The sequence below is a fragment of the Folsomia candida genome, unplaced genomic scaffold, assembly GCF_002217175.1.
Source record: "Folsomia candida strain VU population unplaced genomic scaffold, ASM221717v1 Fcan01_Sc001, whole genome shotgun sequence".
In the NCBI taxonomy this organism is placed as follows: domain Eukaryota; kingdom Metazoa; phylum Arthropoda; class Collembola; order Entomobryomorpha; family Isotomidae; genus Folsomia; species Folsomia candida.
The window spans coordinates 12,838,349-12,861,845 of NW_019091193.1; the positions used below are offsets into that span (position 1 = coordinate 12,838,349).

Below are 23,497 nucleotides of genomic sequence, written 5' to 3' on the forward strand. Positions count from 1 at the left end.
AGAGGAGTCGTGCAAAACTTTCTCATAACCCGAACTGAACCGTATTCGAGTGATTGAAGGATTCCATTCCATTTAAACTCTGATTTTACACACGTACAAATACTCATTTTGTAATGCGTGTGTAAAACATCAAAACTGGTGAGCATAACCAATGTCGCCTAATGTGGTACTAAAAATGTTGAAGAGTGACATGGTTTGGCTGAGAAATTTTTAATGCTCACTGCAACATGACAGCAGACAATCCCAACCTTTCACGGAAATTTTTGGACCCGTCACCAGTAAAATAAGTCAGGCGTCATCAAATGGAAACAACAGGGTTAACTACCAACTTAATTTTGGCCAGATATTTAGTAAAGCGACAGTTTATTTTGAAACAATTTTCAAATTCCTTGTTCAGTGTCCATTAAATTGCATAGATAATTGACATCTCATGTAAACTATGAACTTTGAGAATTGGACCAAGAAAATTGGTGCAAAAGTGGATTACGGAACTGAAAAGTCATCCACTGCCTGTGTAACTAAATATGCATAATAATAGAACTGAAACAACAGATTATTAACCTATAATCGACTTGTGTAATTAAATTGTAAATATCTACGAGAATAACTGGTCCCATCGGGAAAACAACGAAATGCAATATCTATACATAACTTTATACGGACAGACATTTCATAGAAATTGTGGTCGTATGAACCATTTACTTAGCCGTGGTTTCTGAAAATGGTGACATACTTAAAGTAAAGTTGTCTTACATAAATAGTAAAAGATCATATTTTTATGATGTCGCCATCCAGCCAAGCAAAAATTTATGAGACAAAGACCAATCATCCAAGTAGACCTTTTCTAAATTTATATGTAGCTCCGCATATATCCAAGAAAACCTAACTCAGAAGGGACTTGTGTTGATTGCTTGCCACTATGTACATGTCAGAGACATGATATTGATTTCGTATGCAACGTCGTCAGGTCAGTCTGTGTCGGTGGGTTCGTAGGTATGAGAACAAACCCAAGATTTCCATCAGAGTCTTGGGCGAATCTCGTAAGTGGACGGGGACATAGTTGACAGAATGTGCTAAGTAACAGACAATAAATAGATAAATATGGACAATAATATGCTTCCTAGAAAGTAAGCCAAATCCCCAAACCAATAAAAGCCTCGAAGCGCATTGCATTCCCTCAATCTCGAGGGAAGCAGTATCTTTTGGAGTCAGGTGCTTTTAAGCTCTGACCACGAAACATCTTGTCGTCTTTATTTCAAAATTACTACAAATTACTTTTATATGGGTTGACTCCATTTAATTTTACCTCTTACTTTCCTCCGTTGCTGTTACTCAGTAACTATACGTCGCTGTAAAGTAGGTAACTTTTCACTTATGTGATGATTTTCACTGCCTACTCATAAAATCATGACGTTATATTTGTCAGTTGTGGTTTGTCGGGTAAGTGCCAAGACTCTCCATTGTTAGACCACTACTTTCTACATTAACATACTTTGATGGCAATAAAACTTTTACACGTCACTGATCGATTTCACACAACTATTTATTCATGAGCAGTAGTCCATAGGAATAAATGTACTATCGGCGTCTCTTCAAAAGTGCATATGCCTTCTAATAAATAACGCAAAGCAAACAATGTAATGATGAGCTTTGAAATAATAATAAGTGCACTGAGACTGAGTCAAAAGGGTTCTAACTGAAAATTATAGAGTTTAATATCTGTAATTTTCCACAACTTGCTTTAGATCACGGTTCACCTATGGTTGTGATAAACGTAATCTGATCAATTTCATTGGTAAGGAAAAACAAGTTCGTTTAGCAAAATGGATGTACATACGGCGTGCATGCAGTAAAGTGGGATTTGTTGAAACGATAGAGATTTAAGATCCGATGATTGTGGAAGATATCATAATTATTGCATTGAGATGAATTTAACAGATCACGCACACCTTTTCTTATTATTTGTAAATTGTAGTTAAAAGCAGTTGAGCATCATTTTCTAGATTAAACTTACAAAAAATATTTTACTAAAAGTTTTAAGCAATCTTAAAGTTGGGGATCCTTGACAAAAAGTGCATTGGATTAGCTGAAAGGTCGTTACGAATTTGATAAATGGTGTACACACTCACAATTCGCGTATGGAAATGGGCACATTTCATACATCCACCGTGGACCAATAATCACAATCACTACGTACGTACATAGGTCTTTATACGCTAGTGCGGCCTATATGTACTGATGATTATTTTTGTTTAATTTTTGTCATGCATCATCATTAGAGAGGTATTATTATTCATTCTAAGAATGATTGTTCCTTGCGAGAGAAAATATTTTGCGTCTGCGTCTGCCAATGTTGATAAATGATTGGCCAAGATAACTCTGTGGGGAACTTGGAACTACTGTTGTTTATCGTATCACACCTTTCATCCTGGTGGGTTTGCCAGAGCTTATGAAACAGTAGGAGAGGCATTTATGAGACGATGGTTTGCATCCAAATGATGCTCGTCCTTATTTACTACTAATCCTAAGGAGCAACACTACTACTCTTAAATACTTATTGCAATGATCATTTTAAGGCTAAGAATAGCTGGAGAGATGAGTCAAGAAGATTCATCAGAAAAACAATGAGTTGTTGCAACCCGGTAAATCAGTCATCATCATTCCATGGTAAAATGCTAGTTAATGTATGCCCAAACTGTGTAGGGTTAAGCAAGTTGGGGCTGATTTGGTTATATGTGGAAGGAAAAGATTTGAAACTGTCAATGGAAGGCAGCTCATCTCATTAGTCATCTTCAAGGGTTGATTGACGTGGATAAGAGATATCAAGATGGGCCCACCTAATTGGGACCCAGAGCATATTGTATGGGGAGCAAAGCCAAATATTATGGTTAGTTAAGCAAATGTTTCATCTACAAAGTGTTTGATGAGATTGAATATTGAATGTGGCATGTCAACTGCCTTTCTCGTCAGATCATCAGACTACAATGTTCCACACAGATAGTTAGCAATCATTATGCAGTTGTTGACAATTGGTATTCACAGATTTATCGATCCGTTCACATCCACTCACCAGCTTTCTTGATTTATCTCACACGACGCACCATAACAATATCGTGTTGTTTAAGGCACATGTACATAAACTTGAAATATGTGGTCACACATTTATATATTTGAGAATTCTCTATATAAATATGAAGCAGTTTCCAATTTTACTTTTGAATACATTTTGAAAATTTAAGTTCCGTTTTTCAAATTTCTTGGAAACTTTTCTTGAATGCTCAGCACAGATTACTGATATGTGCATCAACTGCAATGCCAGTATAGACATAATTCAATCCAAAGGCCGTCGTATCGCTATAAATGAGAGGTCAAATACAAATACTAAAAAGCATAGCTGGGTGATGATGCATGATGAATGAATGAACACAAGTGTTAAAAACGATCCTCAAACATTGGACTGAAAGAAAATATCAAAATTTTACAACTGCTTGTGTGTACCACGAAACCCACGGATTCATACTTTTGTTCAACTGGAGTAGGATTTGGGATTAACATCAAGATTTTTTTTTCAAGTCAGCTTATAAGATGGAATCCGTGAGTTTAGAGATTTAGTAATCCGACAAGATTTGGTGGAAAAATATATCGTAAAATTAAATATTTTAGATGGAAGTCAGGCTGAAGGGAAATGTCGATTTTTCAATACAGTTTTTCTCAACAATTAGACAATGATGCTCATACGAGGACGAATACGAGGAGGCAAGAATTGGAATCTCAATTGGTCAATCGGATAGAAATTTAGCTGACTGTGGTTGCCTTTGATAATGAGAAAATAGTTGGTGGACCACGTGGCCAAGTTGTCGAGTCAGTCAAATCTGAATTCTCACGGTCGCCCTTCGGAAGTGCCCCGCTGAGGTTGTCCCAGTGTCCGCAAACAAGGGAAGGAAACCAACGACTTCATCCAGACACAAATACCAAGTTGACTTTCTCGAATTCTCCGTGTGCTTTGCTTTTGTCCGGGCTGAAATTCCTTCCTCTTTTATGTACGACCATTGTCCCTTTCTCCTCCGTCATCCGTCCCATCTTAAATACGAACCCATTATGGACGCTGGGCAGTAATAACCATGGAATTGACCTCACACCTCGGCATTTTAGTGTCAATATTTGGAAAATACCAGCTAAGTAGCTCAACCTCTCAATTCATATGATAAATCTTTTCACTTTTCGTTCCCATGATCTTACCCAACTTGCTCGCCAACAAAAGCGAACAATTTTGGGGACGGGGCCTGTGGTAAAGAATCAAACTGCTACCACCTCACCGTGTACTCGTCCATCCCATCTCTTGTTAACTTTGACAGCGTTTTTCACCTTGTTCGCCCTGGAAATCTCTAAATCTTGTATTTTGCTGACAGCGAGAAAAGAAAACTGCTCAATGGCCGTCTTCATACAATGTTCAAAATGTATGAATTTTGGTTAACAAGAGCAAAAAAAATTGAGTCTGTTTAAACGCCAATTGTGCCAAATCTTTATGGCACAATTTAACATTGCGTTTTGTATTTTGTATGAAAGTAAGTAAGACTTTTATGCTGGCCTAGCTCGACAAATGTTTCCTGCTTCTTATTAAAATTTCTCAATTTTCCCTCGTTTTACAGGATGCGAAATAGTCGATGCTTTTCGAAAACTTCTTCCTGCAATTCTTATATAAATGTATGTTAGATATAAGTATAAATCGTAAACGGGAGCAGGATTTATTATTCGGAATAATGCGAGTAGTGAGATTATCGCTATTGAAAACAAGTAATCCCGTATTTGTTCACGTATAAATAGTTTGTATTTATTTCTGTATCCCTGATTTGCTGACATTGACAAGTAAAGAAAAAAAGTTAAGCAGTGGGTTTATACGGGAATTATCACATTCAAATGGCAATCCACATTTTCAGATTACCAATTCGTCAATGGACGAGATTTTGGTGGTCCTTCATTCTTTTAGTCTTGGTCTGGGCGTACAATGGTTGTTGATAACCACGAAGGAAGCAGTTTTGGCATCACACAAAACAGTTTCAGAGCAAAAGACGAGCACAGAAAGGAGCAGCGTGGTTGATTTAAGTGAATCATTGTTATGAGATTGTTGAAGGTATTAACTAATTCCCTTCCAACACTTGGGGCAGTCCGGATCTTTGTGTTCTTTTCTGCTCCTGCGGCTGCTGCTGCTACCACCATCTCCATCCCTCTGAATCCCTTTATTAAGGTGCCTGACGTCCTGTGAGTGGGGGAGGTGGAGAAACTATGCGACATTATTATGCTCACTATTATTGTTGTCAAGAGTAGGCTGAATGGATTAAAGGTGACATTGATGTGAGCAGTCAGGTGCAGGCATTAGCTACGGAAAATCGTGTGTGGCAAACCTCCTTGTTTGCACTGGCTTTCCTAACCGTCATAATCTGATTACCTCATTTGTCACATCTGACTGCAATCCATCCACGCTGCGTCTAAGGGACCCTACCCCGAAAGAGAGGGAGAGATATTCTTCTTCCTTGGTGTGTATAATGTAATTGAAGAAAATGGGTCCATAGTGAATAGTGCCCTTAGCAGGGAAATCTGTCACACATTGAACCATATTTTCCCATACGTGTAGCCCGTTGCAGGCCTTAAAAGCAGACCTTTAGGAAGGAAACCATTAGATATTATGTTGATTTGTATGTTTACATTCCAAGTATCGAATTCAGAGGATACTGTTTGGCTTTTTGGTGGGACATGTCGCACTACTGTTGTTACCTGTGGACAAGAACTCCTTTGAGATTTTCACGGTTAAATGTTTGCATACCATTGTTCTTTCGTAACGGTGAATTTTATACGGTGTGGCGGATGGCGTGTACCTACGTACGTACTAGGCTGTAGTAGTAGTAAAAACATTTACTCGTTCAACAATCCACCGTGTCCAATTTTTCTTTTAAAATTATAAACACCAAAGGGTCTCAGTTAATAAGATCAGCTGAATACTATAGATTTTTCTTAGTTTAACATTCTGAACAAAAGCTTTTACTTCCATATAATCTCCGTAAATGGATTACACTTCCTTAATTGATGTAACGTTTCAATATTTAACATCCAGATCCCAAAATTTTTATAAATTCAATTAATCTCTGATTTTATCAGTGTGAAATGGGCATAAAAAGCATTCATACATACATAAATACATACGTTTGAAGCTTATACTCGATTGATCCTGTTGGAAAGATATGGTTTGAAATTAGGAAAACCGTAGAAATTACCTTCGCTGCCATGAAATAGCTTAAAATAACAAAATGCTATTTATCAGGAGTGACATTTCAGCCAGCGAGTGACAAAATCCCTGTGTCAAATTTTGTTTTTGACAAAAATAATAACTGACACAAGAAATGTTTGCAGAGAGGAAGCAAAAGGCTCGCGAATGCCATGAAACGATACTTCCTTCCTCCTTCGTGCAGTAAATGTATGCGACACGACGAATAGGTTTGAATAGATCTCGCACCTGGATATACAACTTGAGCAAGCAAATCATATTATTTAATTCAATGGGAACGCATGATGGTGAACAAAGAATATCCGCGTACTTATGTATGTACATAGCCAATGTAAGTAGGAGACGGGTGTTAGCAGCAGCAACACTGATATTGCTTAAGTAGACACATGTACTACAACGCAAATAGGCGAGAGAGAGACGACCATACACATTTTTTGGCATCAATATGAGACACAGAAAAGAATGGGTAATGGATGAATCCATCCACTTTATATGCCTGCATTTGAATCCATTGAATAAAGGACTGACTGAACATGTCACCGTCGTCACAGTTGGTTAACGTGTTGTTGTACATCAGCCATTCTTGTTTTCCATCCTCTGACACAAAAATGTTAAACACGATTTTTATTTATCTCACACTAAAACTTACACACAAAGCGTCTATGTACATACATACAGACGTCTGCAAATTGAGTCGATGTCCTTGCTTGACATTACTCTTTTTTATTGCCAGATTGCAAATCACCTTCTCATATCAGAAACAAATGTACGTACTTAATAACGCAGTACTTAACATGATAATAATTTGTACTATTTTATGTAAATTTACGTGTCGTACTCATCCATAATCGCACGATGAGAGTTCAGTTTAAAAAAAATCACGATTTAAAAAATGTTATATACGTCTCCAAATTTTTACTTCTAGTTGATCACTGGGCAAAGAGTATCATATTTACATGCGCATTTAGACTATAATACGGCGCCTATAATTTTTTGCCCCAGATAAAAATTTTATGAGTTGTGGTATGCGAGAGGATCAGAGACAGACGGAGAGAGAGACCACTGCCTGTGAGTCAGCAGCAGACCATATTTACTCGATCTCGATGTGAGATTGTTGGCGTATGCCCTTTTGCTGCCATGAAAGACAAAGAATTTGAAAGATGAATTATGTGCAAGATGAAGAATTTCGGGAATTTTTGAACATGCCATTCCTGGTCATTCTAATCATTCGTTGAGCATCCCCATATACTCAGGAAGACCTGACGCATAGCTTTAGACCTGTGAAAGGAAGACCTGTCTCCAGGCTGGTATTCAGCAGATATGTTCGTATTGTATTAAATGTTGCACGTATAAATGACTTTTGGGTGCAATTATTCGTCCGCCTTTTCATATCCTCTGTTTCAAGCAAAAAAGGTGGATTGACTGACGTATGTATATAAGATTTTAAAAGGTATTGGCTCTGCGTTTCTGCTTGTGAATAGGAGCAGACGCATAAAATATTGAGAACATTGACAATTCCGTGTTGGTGGGTTGGTTGATGTTTTGTTCTGAAATGTTGATCGCGATTGTTCTCGCATTCGTGATCCTATAAAATTCGTAAGCTCGCACCCATGAGCCATTTCATTTCAGTCAGATCTGTCATCATGTCATGTCATTCTCATGTCATACACGCCTCCAGTCTGCCTTTTCAAACTGTTTCAGTTATTAATTATTTGTGCGATTGAAATTTCATGAAGCGGAAATCGTGTGTGACATTTCTGCATGTCTTGAAACGGCGTGTCACACTCGGAGCTCCCTTTTACGACTTGCAATGCAACAACTGATGGGTATTCCGCTGTAAATAATGCAATTGGAAAATCATAACAGGTTAGTTAATCTATGCATTTTGATACAAAATTAAAGACCCTTTCTACTCCGATACCACTCTCTCATTGTATGTGTTTTGTTAGACGAACTAGATACAGCTCCAGTCAAGTTGAATATTCGAATAAACGTTATGATTTATCAAATTGGTGGAATATATACGCATAACGGTGGCATGCTTCAAATTTTGTAGAGGATATGTAAATTTTATGATGTAATTATTCACTAAAGAACTTATGAAGACAACAATTTAACTGATATCTGATATCCAACTGATATCCATTAACACTCGAATAAAGGTTGACTTGACTTGAATTTAAGATACGAAGCGTGGAATATGTAATAAACAAAACTAACGATATCCATGAATTCAACCTTCAACTACGCATTGCAATTTGTAAAATTTGTAAAGTAATTTTTAAGGCGCAAGTGGCTTCCAACTACATAAAACAAATCTCATAATTTTGTAAGAGGCACAGTATCGCCCTGAAAGCGTAGCCTCAGCAGACATCTCTCGCCGCCGAGTCGTAACTTTTGGAGCAACATTCACACTCGGCTTTGTCTTCAAGAATGCTACGTACATATAATACGATAATTCATAAAATATTAACTAAATTCTTCGGAAAATATCATGTCAGAACTCAAAGATGCGTTTAAGATATAGTGACGCCATGCAATTTCTTAATTCTTATATATGTAAATATACGCCACTACTAGTACAGATAATTAGCCTTTTCACAGCTTAAAGAATTATTCTCATAGTACAGATTTCATTTTGTTTGCAGAAGTGTGAACATGGGTGTCATTTAATGGACCAGAGTTTTAATTGAAATCACATAACTAAATATATTGAAATTCCATAACTTGAATTTCGAGTACTTTAAATACGTTCGAACCATCCCTATAACTGAATCCGTCAGACACGTATTTTCATAACTTTTAAATTCATTTATTTAATCGAATTAAAGCACTGTAAATTCAAGTTATGCGATTTCAATATATTTAGTTATGTGATTTCAATTAAAAGTCTGGTGGATTAAAAATAACCCTGTGAACATGTCCAAAATTTACCAACTAAATAATTTGGTGGAACAAATAGTAAAACATTTTGTAAATTCTGTTACTTTGAATGGTTGTGAATGTACAGTATATACATATATTTGTAACTTTGCAATAAAATACAGTGTCCAACTGGATAACAAATTATTCTTTTTATTTGCATATAAGATATCAACGTCACTCATTGAACATGAACACTATAACAACTTTGTGACAATATTATAACACGGAGAATTTTATAAAGCTAGTAATAAATACTTTCATGCATTGCAGATAAATCTGACATATTTACCATATTCACCGCTTGTGACAAGCTTATAGTATGTAATGGGTGCATTACGAATATCAACGTTATGAAATGCAACAACCCAGTCAACTAATGATTTTTTTCAGACTAATTTGACACATTTATTTGTATGTGCTCCACTGCATTGCCATTTTCCTTGTTGAGCGCCTGAAATTTCAAGCAACGATATTTAAATACGGCTCGACAATCAAAAATAATAGTAGAAAAATAAGGTAAAACTAGAACGTACATTTTGATACATCAACTCCAGCTCTTCGTGCATATATTTGCTGACCAGAACGTCCAGCATTTCCTTCGAAGAGATTATTTCTTTGCTAATGCGGATTGACAAATATGCACCGTCATTATAAGTCGTCATGCACGCGTTGCAACTGAAAATTTCAATAATAACCATTAGTCATTATTGTGCTATGAGATTAGTGAGATTATTCGATACGCACCCAGTGGTATAACCTAGAGATAATGTGGGGTAGGAATGATCCACTTCCTGACCTAAAAGGTAAACCGGCGTTATAGAGCCCGGTATGCTGGTGAGGACGGCAGGAGGAAGATTTTTCTCCCCCCAGTCAGTATACACTGTGAGAATAGTTAACAACATTGATCAAAATTTGTACTCGATGCAATTTGGACTAAATGTGATTACCAGAAAGTGAAGGTGCAGGAAGTAGATACATCGGTTTAAAAATTTGCCACATTATTCCGTGCAGACCGCTGATGTAGCTGTAACGTACACCATCTTCAAATTTTTTCATTGCGAGTGGGTCACCCAGTGGCATTTCTGAGTGTAGCCAGCCTCTGCAATTGAAGATAATTGTTAAAATAATCGGATACGACGGTTGTGTGCTTAAAAAACATACACGTGATTACAAGTCCCCTTATCAGGTCGATTTGGATATGGCGTTGGAATGATCATTCGGACTGAGGCTGGACTTTTCTTTCCAGTACTTTGAAAAAATTTGTAGAACGCTCCGGATAAAACCCCAGCCAAAACGGTAGGGAAAATGCATTTTTGTGCTCTTCGGACTGCGCGAAGTTTCTCCATTGGGAAGTTTGTATAGCATGTAAATGCTGGACCTCCGATTGCTGCGGATGCACAAACTGTCAATAATCTTAGCATAGCTTTCAAAATTTGGCACGACCTCCCTTCTCTCCCTCATTCCATACCTTTGGGTCGAAATCCTTTACGAATTCTCGCCAGTCGAAAGGCCTTTAATGCTGTCCAAGGAAAGTTATACCACGCATACGCCCAGTGCGCAAAAGAAAATGGTCTGACTGGAGATGTTTGCAAATTTGACCTGAAAGTTGAAGGTCTTATCAACTGAGAATCAAGATTAAATTGTTGAAATTACTTTGTAGTATGACTTGTGTTGCAAATTATTACAGTTGTGTCTACACATATTAAGTATTAGGAATAATATGCATTGTAAGTGCGACAGTTCATCCCAGTTTTTCTCTTAAACTCGAATTATTAACTAAAATGTTTTGTACACACTTTTAAGCTTTTGAAGCAAAAAAATGTATGCTTGGAAAAATAAAATTTTTCTCTTGCACGCTGAGTTAAACATTAACTAAAACTTATAAGTACAAAATAAATACAGCTAAAAGTAGATTGAGAGGAAAATAAATGATCTCACTGACCATCCTTTGTCGCAAAACTCTTCCAACAGACTCATGAAAGATACGCCGTCCCCAATGATATGATGAATTTTAAGAACTACGGCAGTGCGATTTCCTGCCAAATGAATAAGTTTTATGTTCCACAAAGGAGTTCCAGGAGAAAATCTATTTGAGAAAATAGACCAAAAATACAAATTCATCAATGTCACTTTTCAAATCCTTTATGCTTGGTGATAAAAACTTACCCTTCAGATACCCACGATGGTAATACTTCATTAAGCTCATCTTCTGATAGAATTCCTCCAACTTCCGCAAATTGCTCCTCTTCCTGTAAGCAAAAAGGTTAAAACTTGTAAAGTCTTCATTGACTGAACTACTATTTTCCAAATTAGCACTACCATACATACACATAGCACATTCAAACTGTCAATATTATGCTGACGAGTCTATTTATTTAGGCGGTGACCGTGACGTTCTATTGACACTTTCTATTGTGGTCGATGTCGATGTTAACAGTGCTGACCGGCCAAGTGATTATTATGAAATCACAATTTTAATAGCTAATCCTACAGAAAGTAATCTAGCAAAATAATCTCTGAAGCGTCATATTTATAATATGACGCGTGTATTGGTTTTCATGATTGAGATAAAGATGTATGCAAAATTTATTAATGTTAATCCGTACAAATATTAGTAGATTTATCGTTGCTAATTTATAAAGTTTGTTAGATTTTCGTTTGCATCAGCTTTCGTTTCGCATGCACAAATTTTAAAGGAAGTTATTGTCAAGAGATGCAACGTGTAAATAATAAGTATAAGGAACTATGCACTGTTCATAATAATGTACATGATAATATTTGAACGCTTCATAGTGTTTATAAATTTTGTTTGATATTTTTAAAAATTATGAATTCATATCGGTCATGTTAGAGATCAGACGATTTACTATGCCAATAATTTCTAGCACTTCATTGGAAACACAAATGTATGTATCTATTGTACTGAAATTTTTGAAAATACTGCCGAGGAAAGACAACTAACAAGGGACACTCACGACCTGTCGTTTGAGTCCAGGGTACCGACTATGTTTTTTAGAATCTACTAGGACCCCAGATGAAGGATCCATTCATATTTCCGTGTTAAACTCATATTTGGCGCCATGGCGTGGCGCTAAACTTAAAAATTTGCAATTTCGACCAGTTTCAAACCCTCATAACTTTAGTAGTTTATGTCGGATTTTCAAAATTTTATGCTTGAAATGATCGTAGAAGTCGAAATTTTAGAGAAAAAAATAAAAATAAAAAATTTCTAATTTTTGAAATATTTTTAGCATTTTTTCGACGAACCCCCATTTTTAAGAAAATTACGAAATTTTGCGAAAACTTAAAAGCAATAATTTTGGAAAAAATTTCATGGGATAAGAAAGTTGAACTCCTTGTCATGATTTTTGCCAAAAATTTTGAAAATCCGTCCAGGATTTCAAAAGTTATGGCGGTTTCAAAAATAAAAACATTCAAATTTGGCGAATTTGGCGCCACGGCACGACGCCAAATATAAGTTTTACACGGAAATAAGAATGAATCCTTCATCTGGGGTCCTAGTAGATTCTAAAAAACATAGTCGGTACCCTGGACTCAAACGACAGGTCGTGAGTGTCCCTTGTAAGACAAGATGCCACACAAGTAATAATGAACTTCCTGTCTTCCTTGATAAATTGGATAACTTATTTATCTTGATGTATCTGATATTATTCGAAGCCTACGAGACAGGTACAAAAAACTGCCCACGCGACTTTGACAATTCGCTGCAATATAATATCGCTTAATCATGTATGATTCCCTTACATTATGCAAACTGAGCACATAAAATTAATAATTATCCGCTTAATACTGCAATTATATAATTTTTATGGTGCAATTGAAATTTACGCAGTAATCGTACTGGAGTAAATAAACAAATAAATTAGATAAACGGCAGCATAACTATTAAATTGGACTTTAAACTAATCATCAAATTTCGGACTTCCAGTAGAACCTGGATTCTGGATAGTAAAGAAAATTGTCAAACAATGAGGCATTGTCTCGTCCTTAGGTTAGGTATTCAGTGATTTGTTTAGCAATCTATCAATAAATATGTCAGAGTGACATTGACATGCGTGCAGGTAAACATCAACGGTCACCATTTAACCACTCAATAAGTGCCATTTATGTACGTATCTGTATTATTATTATTTAATGGAAAATGTGCAATTTGTGTATGAGCGGCTTGACCAGTGTTTATTTTATTGATGAGTCCATTTCGTAATAAGACGTATACAGGTCGGCTAGAGACCAATGTTGTGACCATGATCTCCAATTAACAGACTCGTACATATGTACGTCTATTATACTTGGTTTGGTAATATCGAAATGTGGTGGACTGCCTCTTTTTTGTCGAAAATTGTTATGAAATAAATATATGAAGCCCAAAATTTAATAATCAAGAATGGTAACACCCAAACCCAACTAGATCTAATGTATGTATTAGTAAAGAGGAAAAATTTCTACAAATATTATGACTCACAAATTGTGAGTCACAATTGTATATACTTAGATAGTCAGAATTAATTAATTGAGATTATATAAACATTACTAGAAAAATAATATTAATGAACATTGGTCGATATCTCCGTAATCAACGGTGGTCTAAATGTCAAAATTACATTTTGTCGGCAAAGGGGACAAATTGTGTGAAGGAAATAAGTTTAGCATTCGTTATATGGCGAGAATCATTCATTATGTTCTTAGCTCCTTGGATTAACCATTGCTCCATTTCTCACGATACGGATATTCACACAACAACAATAAGATGCGGCTTATCCAACCATCAGATGAAACATCGAAAGAAGAATGCAGTGCTAAATAGTTGCATTATTTAACAATTGTTGAAAATACATTGTGTTTCCTTGTTCTTTGCATTCACCAAATTACATAAGCATACAAACATGTGTATGCATTCACGCTGAGTAATTTGAACATTGCATTTAGTGAGTGAGCAAAGTAATTGATTTAAACTTGAAAATGTTTAATGCTAATGCATCCCTTCTTGCTCATATTTATAAACAAGCAAGTTTGGAAGCTATAGTTTTTAGTAGAAAAGCATACTTAAATTGATCTCAGTAAGTTCAATATTTGCCGACGATTCCATCCAAGAAAAAAATCCAAGTAAGTGAGTGTGCAAGCTTGCAGATTTGATTTGGTCGACCTTGGCCAATATCATGCCGGTCTGCTTGTATTATAGGCCAAAGACATGACTGGCAGTCTAACAACAATTTGTGGAAAATGCAGACAATGCTGAGATATAATTTATGGTTAGTTGGCGCAACATCGTGTGGCGAATGTAATGCATTTATTTTTCTATGAATTTTCGCCAACAATGCCACTATTTTTCAATTCTGTTAAAAACTGACACATTTTTTCTAGTTGATCTAAATTATTACCTACCAGTTATTACAGTTAAATGCAGTTATTGCAAAGTAGAAACATTAGGAAGTAGTATGCTATGACTTTACATTTTACTAATTAATTGTTGAACTAATAAATTATGACTTCAAGTTTCAGTCCGTCAAAAATGAATAATTGTGCATATAATAAATATAAATGGTTACACGAGTTGTAGGAACTAAACACATTGCACACACCTGAATTTCCACGTGACGCCAGAACCAATACCCCATGAATACATACGGTCTGGAACGCATTTTGAAAAAGTGAGGCTTATCCAACACATTTTTGGTGAACCTATAGGAAATTAATTAACATGATAATGAAGTTACGATTATTTAGATTATTTACGAGTTTTGTGTCTTGATTAGTACCTCTCTTTAAGCGTATTTAGGGTTGCAGGACCATTTAAAATGATTGAGCTTATCACCGACTTTCGTGCCCTGCCATAATAATCATCACCGGTAAATACCAAGTCCCGGGAATCTAAGGACGCTACAATATCTGGTCTTGTCAGATAAGCTATTAAATTGACACAAAGACGCCATACTGCCAATGGAGTCAGCACTAGAACGTACACAGGAAGTACTAAAATTATTATAAAAATCCAAAACACCAAAGGAATAAACATGGCTTGGGTGTGATTGATTATTCCTGGACGTGCGTCATAATTATATTTCTACACGTTCGGCGTAGAAGAACAGTTATTTTTCAAATTACTGGCAGTTCCATTTCACAAGTGCATCTAAAATCCAGGTTTTTCTAAGATTTTGACGACATGATGAAAACCGCGGGCACCGGGATGGCGTATATTTATTTATTATATGGCGTCTACAAACTAAGGCTCAGATGCAATTACGTACAACCACGCCGTCAACTGCTCACTCTCTTATGTAACAACAATCTTGGGATATCAGCAGATCACAACTAACGTGAATATCAATGTGCAGCCACAATACTTTCACTTGACACATCTCATTCACAATTTTATTTCCATTGTGTGCTATATGGCGCACAAGCCCTAGCGAAGAATCGCCAGTTTATATATATTCATGCAATTAATGAATTGTAGTTATTCATCCGTCCCTTCGCATTAAATATCCAAATTCAACCCACATGCATACACAGACAAAACGGCTAATGTTGGTCATACGTGTGGTCTCAATGGGATTATCCATAGCAAGAAAGTGAAGATCTAACGCTAAATGAATGGGTCAAAACTATTCCAAACAGAGCCATAAGCAAAAAAAAGCAAAAGTGCACATGGCTCGAAGCAATTTATATACGTGGTGCAGGCAACATCACGTTTAATGAAGGAAAGGGGTCAGTCTTGTTTGTTATTATTATATGTAGTTGTATTATTATTATATGTTTATTACTGTTGGTGAGGTTGACTCCTCACGAGCAACTTGCTTGCGTCGGTACGCATTGCCCACGCTGCACCCAACAACGGTCTCCAAGCCAAGAACGTGCTGTCAATTATTTGCCACTTCAGATTGGACTATTGTCTAATGAAAATGAGAAGTTTGAATAATCAGTTATGCATACTGTGCATTAACGGACTCGTGGATGCTTTTGTGAATTTATGTGCACTTTATCATTTGAACGAATTGGACATCCACTTCCTCTTAATTAAGAATTCAATTTGAAACATATAATAGGTCAAATTACCAAAATTAGAAATTTGTTGCACGCTACATGGGACGATATGCTGAACGTAATTTTGTATATTCAATCAATGCGTCTCAAAAAATATATGTCGTAAGTGATATTAGCCAAAATTCTGCACTTGCTTATGATTTTTTTATGCTGTGATTTGGATGACATATTTAAGAGAAGACCACGGGAAGACACAGCTTGTATGATGAGTCAACATGAGGGTAGTCAAGGCCGTATGTAGACCACTTGACATCAACTTTGGGGTGCAGCTATAACGCGTCCTTAGCAATAAATAGTTAAGGACGAATCAGAATGTGGGTTATTTTACTCATTTTGTAGATCAGTCGCACAGCACATGATGGTTGAATTAAAAAATAATAATATTGATTAACGAGGTGTACGCAATTTTTTTTACTCCAATATGATATTTATTATGTATGAGGATGACTAGAATAAAAAAAAGTTTCAGGTTTGAAAAATATTTAACTGAATTTGGATTTCGGGAACTGAACACCGATAAAAAATAACATTTCTGAAACCCGGTGGTATTGCTGCTTTTTGGAGACAGATCTGGTCAGTGGTGGTTTATTTCGTTTACTAATTTTAATTTTAATTGTCGTCCAAAGCTGTTATGGTTCGTTTTAACTTGGACTATCGTCCATTACTTTTTGTCCAATTCAATTCAAAATTAGTTCGGCACCAGTGTTACCTTTAGAGTATTCACTATGGTACTATGTACAAATTCATGGCTAGGAAGGAACAGGGTTGTGATCTATGCGTTTGATGTAAGACGCATAGTACGGAATCAGTACTACTGACTGATGCATGGATGGATTACATTAGCGTACGTAGAAAATGGCATATCCAGTATACTTTGCTTGAAACATAATTTGCAATATTGTCATATAATAACGAGAGCTATCTTCGACATGTGAAAGGAATAAGACGATTAGCGGCGTGCGCTTATTGATATTACTAAGGAATCACTTTATTGGTAGTTCCGAACAACTCTACATGTCTCATCAATTCATGAACTGTATTTTCAATACTTTCTCAAGGTATTCATTGAACCACTCACTCAACTCAATGCATGGGTATGATTGATTGGTGTTAAAACTGACAGTAGTGTGGCATAACATTGCTGAGAAAGTTGACATAACAAAAAATAACACATTTAAATTTTGATAATTCGCATTCATACGACATCTACAAATAGGTAATCGTCTCACTCGATTCCAGCCAGTCATATTATAATATGGGAACAATTTCCCTTGGAAAAGCAGGATCCGCTCTTGAAATCCGTTGACAGCTCCCTCGAGTACCTGTAAAAACCTAAAAGAAACCTAGAACGATAAATGATCTTTTGTGAAGTGAGCCTAACCCAGGAAACGTGGATACATGCAGGAAAAGATAGGTTAAGGGATGGGATTGGGATGAGTAATGGAAATGGAGGGGGTGTAAATTCTTTAATGTTGCAATGTTTAGCATGCATGTTGGCTTAACGGGGGCGTATCTTGTTCATTTCTGCTAAACGTCTCTCTCTCTCTATCATTCTCTTTCTTCGCAATTCCTCTTTCTCTGCAATCTGCAAAAAACGTTACTCCATTAGTATTATCATAAAGTTTCTAAATTCATTTGATTAGAAAATGCGTACCTGAGCAGGAGTAAGAGGTAACCAGTAAATAGATGGGATAGCCACTGTTTTTCTAAACAGTTCATCCAAGGCTTTGCCCAACGGTTCGTTATCTTTTGCCTGTCCTCGAGATCTCCGCCCTGAAGTATGACGAGTTTTATGTGAATTTTTAATTTTGGTAATAGGTCATCAATCAATTATATTCAAACTTGTTTAATGCGAATTTTATATCTAGACTTACCATTTTGAGGAGAGCGGGAATGTCGCCTGCGGTTAAGAGGAGACTCAGATCTTCGAGATCTTTTCCGATCCCTACTTGTTGATTTGCTCCTCCTCCTTTTGGGGGAGGGAATTTGCCGCTTTCCCATATCCCATTCTCGAACTGGCAAATTTTCAGCCGTCTGCACCAGAATTTAAAAAAACTTTGTTTAGATGAAAAACGAGAAACAGTTTGATTATTATTAAAATTACGTACCACAGGCTTTTCTATAACAGCAGGCTTGATTTCACCAGCATCACGAGCTTTGTACTCGACTAATGTTTCTTCTGTAGTATAGTCAACCTGTAATGCTTTTGGATTTGATGGGGGCCAGTTTACTCCATGTAGGGCCGCCCTTGTTTCAAAGGCGTCTTCTTGTTTTTCGTACTGCAGAGGTAAATAAATATTTAATTATGATACGCCTAATATAAATACCCAGCCACATTACATTATAGACATAAGCATTTTCAATTTAAAAAAAAACATAACTCACCTTCGCAATACATTTTGACTTTATCTTATCCACCCACAAATCTTCCAAGGTTCCAGTGCGCTGAAGCAGTTCCCTTAGTTGTGGAAGGGTGAATGGTCTTGTCAAATTTGACACTAAAATGATTTCTGATGGAGGATTTCTAGCAGGTGATAAATCTTTATCGACATCGTTATCGTTCTGAGTTGATATCTATAATGAACATAATCCGAATTTCGTTTCATTAGAATCATAAGACAACAGGTCAGTGAGAGTAATATAATAAAGTAGTAAAATTACCATTGGAACTAGACTAACCCTCCTTGTAATTGTAATGTTCTCCATTTTCATAGATGTTACTGCACCTTCTTCTGACTCAATAGAAAACGTTCTAGTGAAACGAACATCTTGTTCGTCTTGTGTTTCTGGTGGAGATTTATCCGGCTTGTCTTCTTTAAATTCAACAGCAGGAGAAAGTCGGACATTTGGAAACCATTCCTGAAATTCAAAAACTCTTTTATGAATATTCATGGTTCACATAAAGGATCTTATAAAAAATAAGTGATACTGCAATATTGCATTACATACCGACATAAGTTCGGAATTAATATTTTCGGCTGCTTTAATGTCAATTTCCCTCTTCCATTTATTTTCTTGAGGTTTAGAAATATGTCTGTTTTTTATACGAAGCACTCTTCTTGTCCAGTAAAATTTGGGAGGTTCGCTCTGAAGTTTTTCTTCCTCACCATAGTCCAACATTTCTTCGTCTTCTATTGGGGCAGACAATACCATGTCATTCCTTGCTGTAACCCTATGCACATATTAACATTGTAAATGGTTATCAATTATCCTAATTTCTTGAATTTTTATCAAGCAATGGCTATGTACAGTACATCGAAATGTCATGGGTGGGCCAGGGGGTCTGGAGACCCTAAAATCGTATTATATCTAGTGCTTGTTCATTAGCCCCATGTTATAATTTCGATATTCAAGGGGTCCGTCGACCCCCTTGACCCCCCTCATTTCGTTGTATGAAGTAGTACATAATGTACTACTTCAGTAGCATACTAGTCTGACAAAGTGGAATTAAGATAAATTGTACACGACTTACTTTTGTTCCGGTTTAGTGTCTATTTTATTTTCCAAAGACTTTGTCGAGGAATCAATTTTTGTACATTCAATGTCGGCATTCTCTTCGTTAGCAACAGCCGTTATTGCGTCTACCACAGACGTTTCTCCATTTTTTTGATGACTATCTTCATCTTCCTTTGGTTGCTCATCATGTTGTTCTACAGCGGCTGCAAATAAATCAACAAAGCACATAATTAATTATGTTTGATTTTTAGTATCTTTAAAATCCGTAATGATTCGATGATGGGACAATCAACTTACGTTCTTTTTCAAGGGATCTAAGTTTTAAACAACAAAATAATCAGTAATCATGTACTTGAAAAAAACAATGCATAGTTTAGTAAACATGTCTTACGGGGATCTAGATCTGGAAGTGGACCTAGACCGGGATGCCACAGATTCTGTCTTATCTTCTTCCTCAACAGTAGCAACAGTTTCCATTTCAGCCTCATTAGTTTCAACAGTTTTTTCTATTACTTTTTTGATTGGCGATGGTGTTTTGACAGAATCATCAATTTTATTCTCAAATTTCTCAGCCAACTTTTTTACATTCCCATTACTTCCAAGTGGTAGTTGTCTTTCATTGACTTCATTATCGTCGCTCGGCGGGGAATGCTGTTCTTCCTCTGGTTCTGGCTTGGCATCTGGTAAGGAGAAAATGAAGTATTAATTGGTTATCAAGTACAAATTAGTAACACATTATTGCTAATTGCATATTAACAATTTAATAACATTACCTTCTGTATAAGGCTTCTCGGTATTTCGTTCACGGTGGTCTGATTCTGGGGAATTAGATCTCGATCTAAAGTGGGTGCAAAAAATTAGCATAGTAATGATATATATTTATACAACAACGATATATCAAACATTTAATCTAACAAGGTCAGCTGAATACAAGTCATACCTTGACACGGATCGTGATCTTGACGATGAAGACGAAGAAGCCGGAGACTCTGCTTTTGGCGACGCATCAATCGGTTTTTGTGCAACAACTTTTTCCACCATGTCTACAGATTTTTCAGGAGATGGTTTTGATGCTTCCACAATCTTGCTAGACTCGGCCTTTTTAGCTAAATTCTCTAGCTGCCGTTGTCGAGTGGTCTTGAAAGGTTGTACAACTTGGGGAGGCGTAGGCGTTTCAGATTTTCTGACAGGGCTCGCTCGCAAAGCTGGCGGCGGTGTCGAAGGGACTTGTTCTTTACTAATGGGTGGGGTTTCTTTTGCACTATTATTTTCAAACTTTTTGGCAAGTTGCTTTACTTTCCCTGAACTAAGTTCCTCCGTGCTGCTGTTTAAATCCTTGTCCTCTGCAGCTGAGCTTTCGCCTCCTTCGTCAGCACTTGGTGCACTTGTTTCCGATTCACGTCTCGCTTCTTCTATGAAAATAATATGAACGTTTTGTAGCAATATTTAATCTGATACTCAGCTCCAATTGTAAAACGTGTTCATTAAATCGCATACCTTCTAAAAGCAACTTTTTCGCGACTTTCTGTGAATGAAATAACTCTGCTTGAGATGCAAAATAGTCTCTTAAAAATGGATTTTTTTCTGCCAACAGTTGTTTTTCTTGCATCTGATAAAATTACATTTCAAACTTATTATTTATAAATCCTATCACATACAATGTTTTTACTTTAACAATTTGCACTTGTCGTTTTCCTTACCGATATGCTCGGAAGCTCATCCTCGTCTAATACGGGTGGGGCGGCTACAACCGGCTCTTTTTGTTCATGTTGAACAATATACTGTGAAATATGTAAATAAGTTCTAATTATGAGAATTTATGAACTAAATATAAGCAAATATATACGTATAATATATGACCAACATAAACAAAGCAACAGACTTATACCTATTGAGTTTTTATTTTATTTTTAAGGGTACGAAAAATAAAATTAACTGAAAAGAAGTTGGTTGGGGTTGTATATAAACTAAACAATAATTCAATCTCGTGGTGGGCACACGTGGACTTTTGAAGAATACGGTGTAAACTAAACTATACAATAAAAACTAAAGGTTGAAATCCGAAGTACAAATATAGGTATTCAATAACATTTGTTCGACTCGAGAGATGAGCGTGATTTGTGAACCAAGTGGAGTGTGCAAATGTGCAGTAAAAGTCGACAGAACAAAATTGAGCTTCTACCGCTGGAACCAAAATTGTTGACAGCGAGAGAGCGAGAATTTGTTAGAGTTGAGATTTGAGAGGAGAACGAGATTGAATAACATAACGAATGGTCAATTAATATCGTCAGCTTTTAAATGTGCTCACATTTCGAAGACGATCCGCCAGATCCTTCTTGGTGCCAGACTTTGAGAGGCTTCGTTTCTCCAGCTCCTCCTTCAAGTCTACCACACTATTTTTCGGAATATGATAGATAAACTTAACCCTTTTAAAATTCTCTACTTTGTTAGCTTACCGAAGGCTGGACAGCAGCTTGTCCCCAACCATGGGGTCTTTCGATGACATTTTTGCACTTTTATTTCCCAGCAATAAGTTCAGAATATATAAAAGAACCAATTAACAAAGGTGAGTATTGGCCATACACTTATCGCGACTCGTAAAGTCAATGTTCGCTTCGCCTCTCCATAACATTTGACATGGTGTTGATGTGTTGTGTGGACAACGCTTATTAAACCGCCCTACACAAACCGTAAATGTATTCCAAATATTGGTTATTATGCAGCCACCTTCTATGAAGTTTTATTACTTGTAGAACAAGCGTAGTCTATTTCGTTAGTCTAATCTACTAACGATACAGGTAGACCCATGATATTATTGTTACAATTTACCCGATTTTAATAATCTTTTTCCTGTTAAATAAGGCCGTGAAGCGGGGTCTCTTCTGAGAAGAGGACAATTTATATACATACTTCTTATGGGTTTCTAACTTGTTCATTCAAAAAGGTGCATGGTGGTGGTAGTCAGATATCTGGTATAGCGTGTGTTGGTATAAATCGTGAAGTACAATTTAGTACAAACACGCTGTATGCAATGTAAGCCAGTTGGCGAATTTTGAAGTTTTACTCTATGCGACGCCAGCATTGAGATCGAATGTTTTCATACGAAGAATCAGTTATTAAACTTTGTAATTAAATAATTGTAATACAATTATTGCATTTATGCAGCATATCTTTCCGAAAAAAATTTGATCATTTGAAAATCTTTGAGTATATGCTGAAGATGATAAACTTTCCAAATCAACAACCCTGAAATCAGTAGTACTGATTTCAGGAACTGGAATGCATCACTGATAGTACTGATTCAGTACTATCAGTGATGTATTCCCAAATAAATATATGCATGCAGGCAAAATTAAGTATTTCAGTACTCAATTAAAAATTAGGCGGATTTGGGGAACATTGTGCATACATAATTTCATTGACAATTCAATTCAATATCGATAAATGTGTTTCGTTTTGGTTGGCTTGGTCCTTGAAATGGGCTTGCCATTTCACAATTTTAGAAAATTATAGCTCATGATCTATTTAATTGGGATGCAATTGAAGAGAAATAATATGCGAAGGAAATATAATTTTTATGAATATTTCATGCATGCAGGCTCAACGAGTTGTAAATATAATAATAAAAGGCCTTAATAATAGTAATGGATGAAAAAGAAGTTATCACTATGACACAATCACATATCATTTCAATACTTCAAGGTATGCTAGAGTAATGTTTTAGTTGAAATAACAAAGGTTGTTTATGCTACTAAATAAGAACTAGATTTTCGC

At 36.3% G+C, this 23,497-nt stretch overlaps 2 protein-coding genes and 1 long non-coding RNA gene across 8 annotated transcripts; 1 reads left to right on the forward strand and 2 right to left on the reverse strand.

The window, feature by feature from the left end:
- Positions 1 to 7,807: 7,807 nt before the first annotated feature.
- LOC118435062 lies at positions 7,808 to 9,547 on the forward strand. The gene is made up of 2 exons (XR_004834465.1): positions 7,808 to 8,146; positions 8,230 to 9,547. It is a non-coding gene; the product is annotated as an uncharacterized LOC118435062 (long non-coding RNA).
- Positions 9,340 to 15,487, reverse strand: LOC110863178. Of its 2 annotated transcripts, none has more exons than XM_022112428.2 (10): positions 14,983 to 15,487; positions 14,806 to 14,905; positions 11,372 to 11,454; positions 11,148 to 11,291; positions 10,674 to 10,804; positions 10,367 to 10,592; positions 10,153 to 10,304; positions 9,950 to 10,085; positions 9,739 to 9,880; positions 9,340 to 9,656 (listed from the first exon to the last, which is right to left on the reverse strand). In XM_022112428.2, exons 1-10 carry the CDS (start codon positions 15,237 to 15,239, stop codon positions 9,597 to 9,599), a joined length of 1,431 nt encoding a protein of 476 aa, XP_021968120.1. In that variant the 5' UTR covers positions 15,240 to 15,487; the 3' UTR covers positions 9,340 to 9,596. The 2 variants fall into 2 exon arrangements, with proteins under 2 accessions (XP_021968120.1, XP_021968118.1); XM_022112426.2 differs by having other exon boundaries at positions 10,367 to 10,607.
- Positions 15,488 to 17,230: 1,743 nt separating this feature from the next.
- On the reverse strand, positions 17,231 to 22,649 carry LOC110860275 (apoptotic chromatin condensation inducer in the nucleus). 5 transcript variants are annotated; one of them, XR_002548938.2, is made up of 17 exons: positions 22,180 to 22,648; positions 22,032 to 22,116; positions 21,424 to 21,504; positions 21,221 to 21,332; positions 20,664 to 21,135; positions 20,497 to 20,561; positions 20,115 to 20,403; positions 20,021 to 20,037; positions 19,740 to 19,926; positions 19,217 to 19,439; positions 18,929 to 19,126; positions 18,653 to 18,841; positions 18,376 to 18,546; positions 18,142 to 18,301; positions 17,922 to 18,040; positions 17,497 to 17,852; positions 17,231 to 17,408 (listed from the first exon to the last, which is right to left on the reverse strand). XR_002548938.2 is itself a non-coding variant. In XM_022109334.2 (16 exons), the coding sequence occupies exons 1-16, from the start codon at positions 22,227 to 22,229 to the stop codon at positions 17,766 to 17,768; spliced, it is 2,502 nt and encodes an 833-aa protein (XP_021965026.1). In that variant the 5' UTR covers positions 22,230 to 22,649; the 3' UTR covers positions 17,231 to 17,765. The 5 variants fall into 5 exon arrangements, 4 of the variants coding, with proteins under 4 accessions (XP_021965026.1, XP_035706065.1, XP_021965022.1 ...); XM_022109334.2 differs by having other exon boundaries at positions 17,231 to 17,852; positions 20,664 to 21,132; positions 22,180 to 22,649; XM_035850172.1 differs by having other exon boundaries at positions 17,231 to 17,852; positions 18,947 to 19,126; positions 22,180 to 22,649.
- Positions 22,650 to 23,497: the final 848 nt, after the last annotated feature.

What these genes read in the sequence shown, in the direction of transcription:
- LOC110863178 (XM_022112426.2), bottom strand. Translation starts at nt 15,239, where the DNA reads ATGTTTATTCCTTTGGTGTTTTGGATTTTTATAATAATTTTAGTACTT. An exon ending in GGCGTCACGTGGAAATTCAG is followed by an intron (nt 11,455 to 14,805) that starts GTGTGTGCAATG and finishes TTTTGCTTACAG; the next exon opens with GAAGAGGAGCAATTTGCGGA. An exon ending in GAGTTTTGCGACAAAGGATG is followed by an intron (nt 10,805 to 11,147) that starts GTCAGTGAGATC and finishes TTCAACTTTCAG; the next exon opens with GTCAAATTTGCAAACATCTC.
- LOC110860275 (XM_022109330.2), bottom strand. Translation starts at nt 22,229, where the DNA reads ATGTCATCGAAAGACCCCATGGTTGGGGACAAGCTGCTGTCCAGCCTT. An exon ending in TGGCGGATCGTCTTCGAAAT is followed by an intron (nt 21,505 to 22,031) that starts GTGAGCACATTT and finishes CATATTTCACAG; the next exon opens with TATATTGTTCAACATGAACA. An exon ending in GGGTTAGTCTAGTTCCAATG is followed by an intron (nt 18,842 to 18,928) that starts GTAATTTTACTA and finishes TGTTCATTATAG; the next exon opens with ATATCAACTCAGAACGATAA.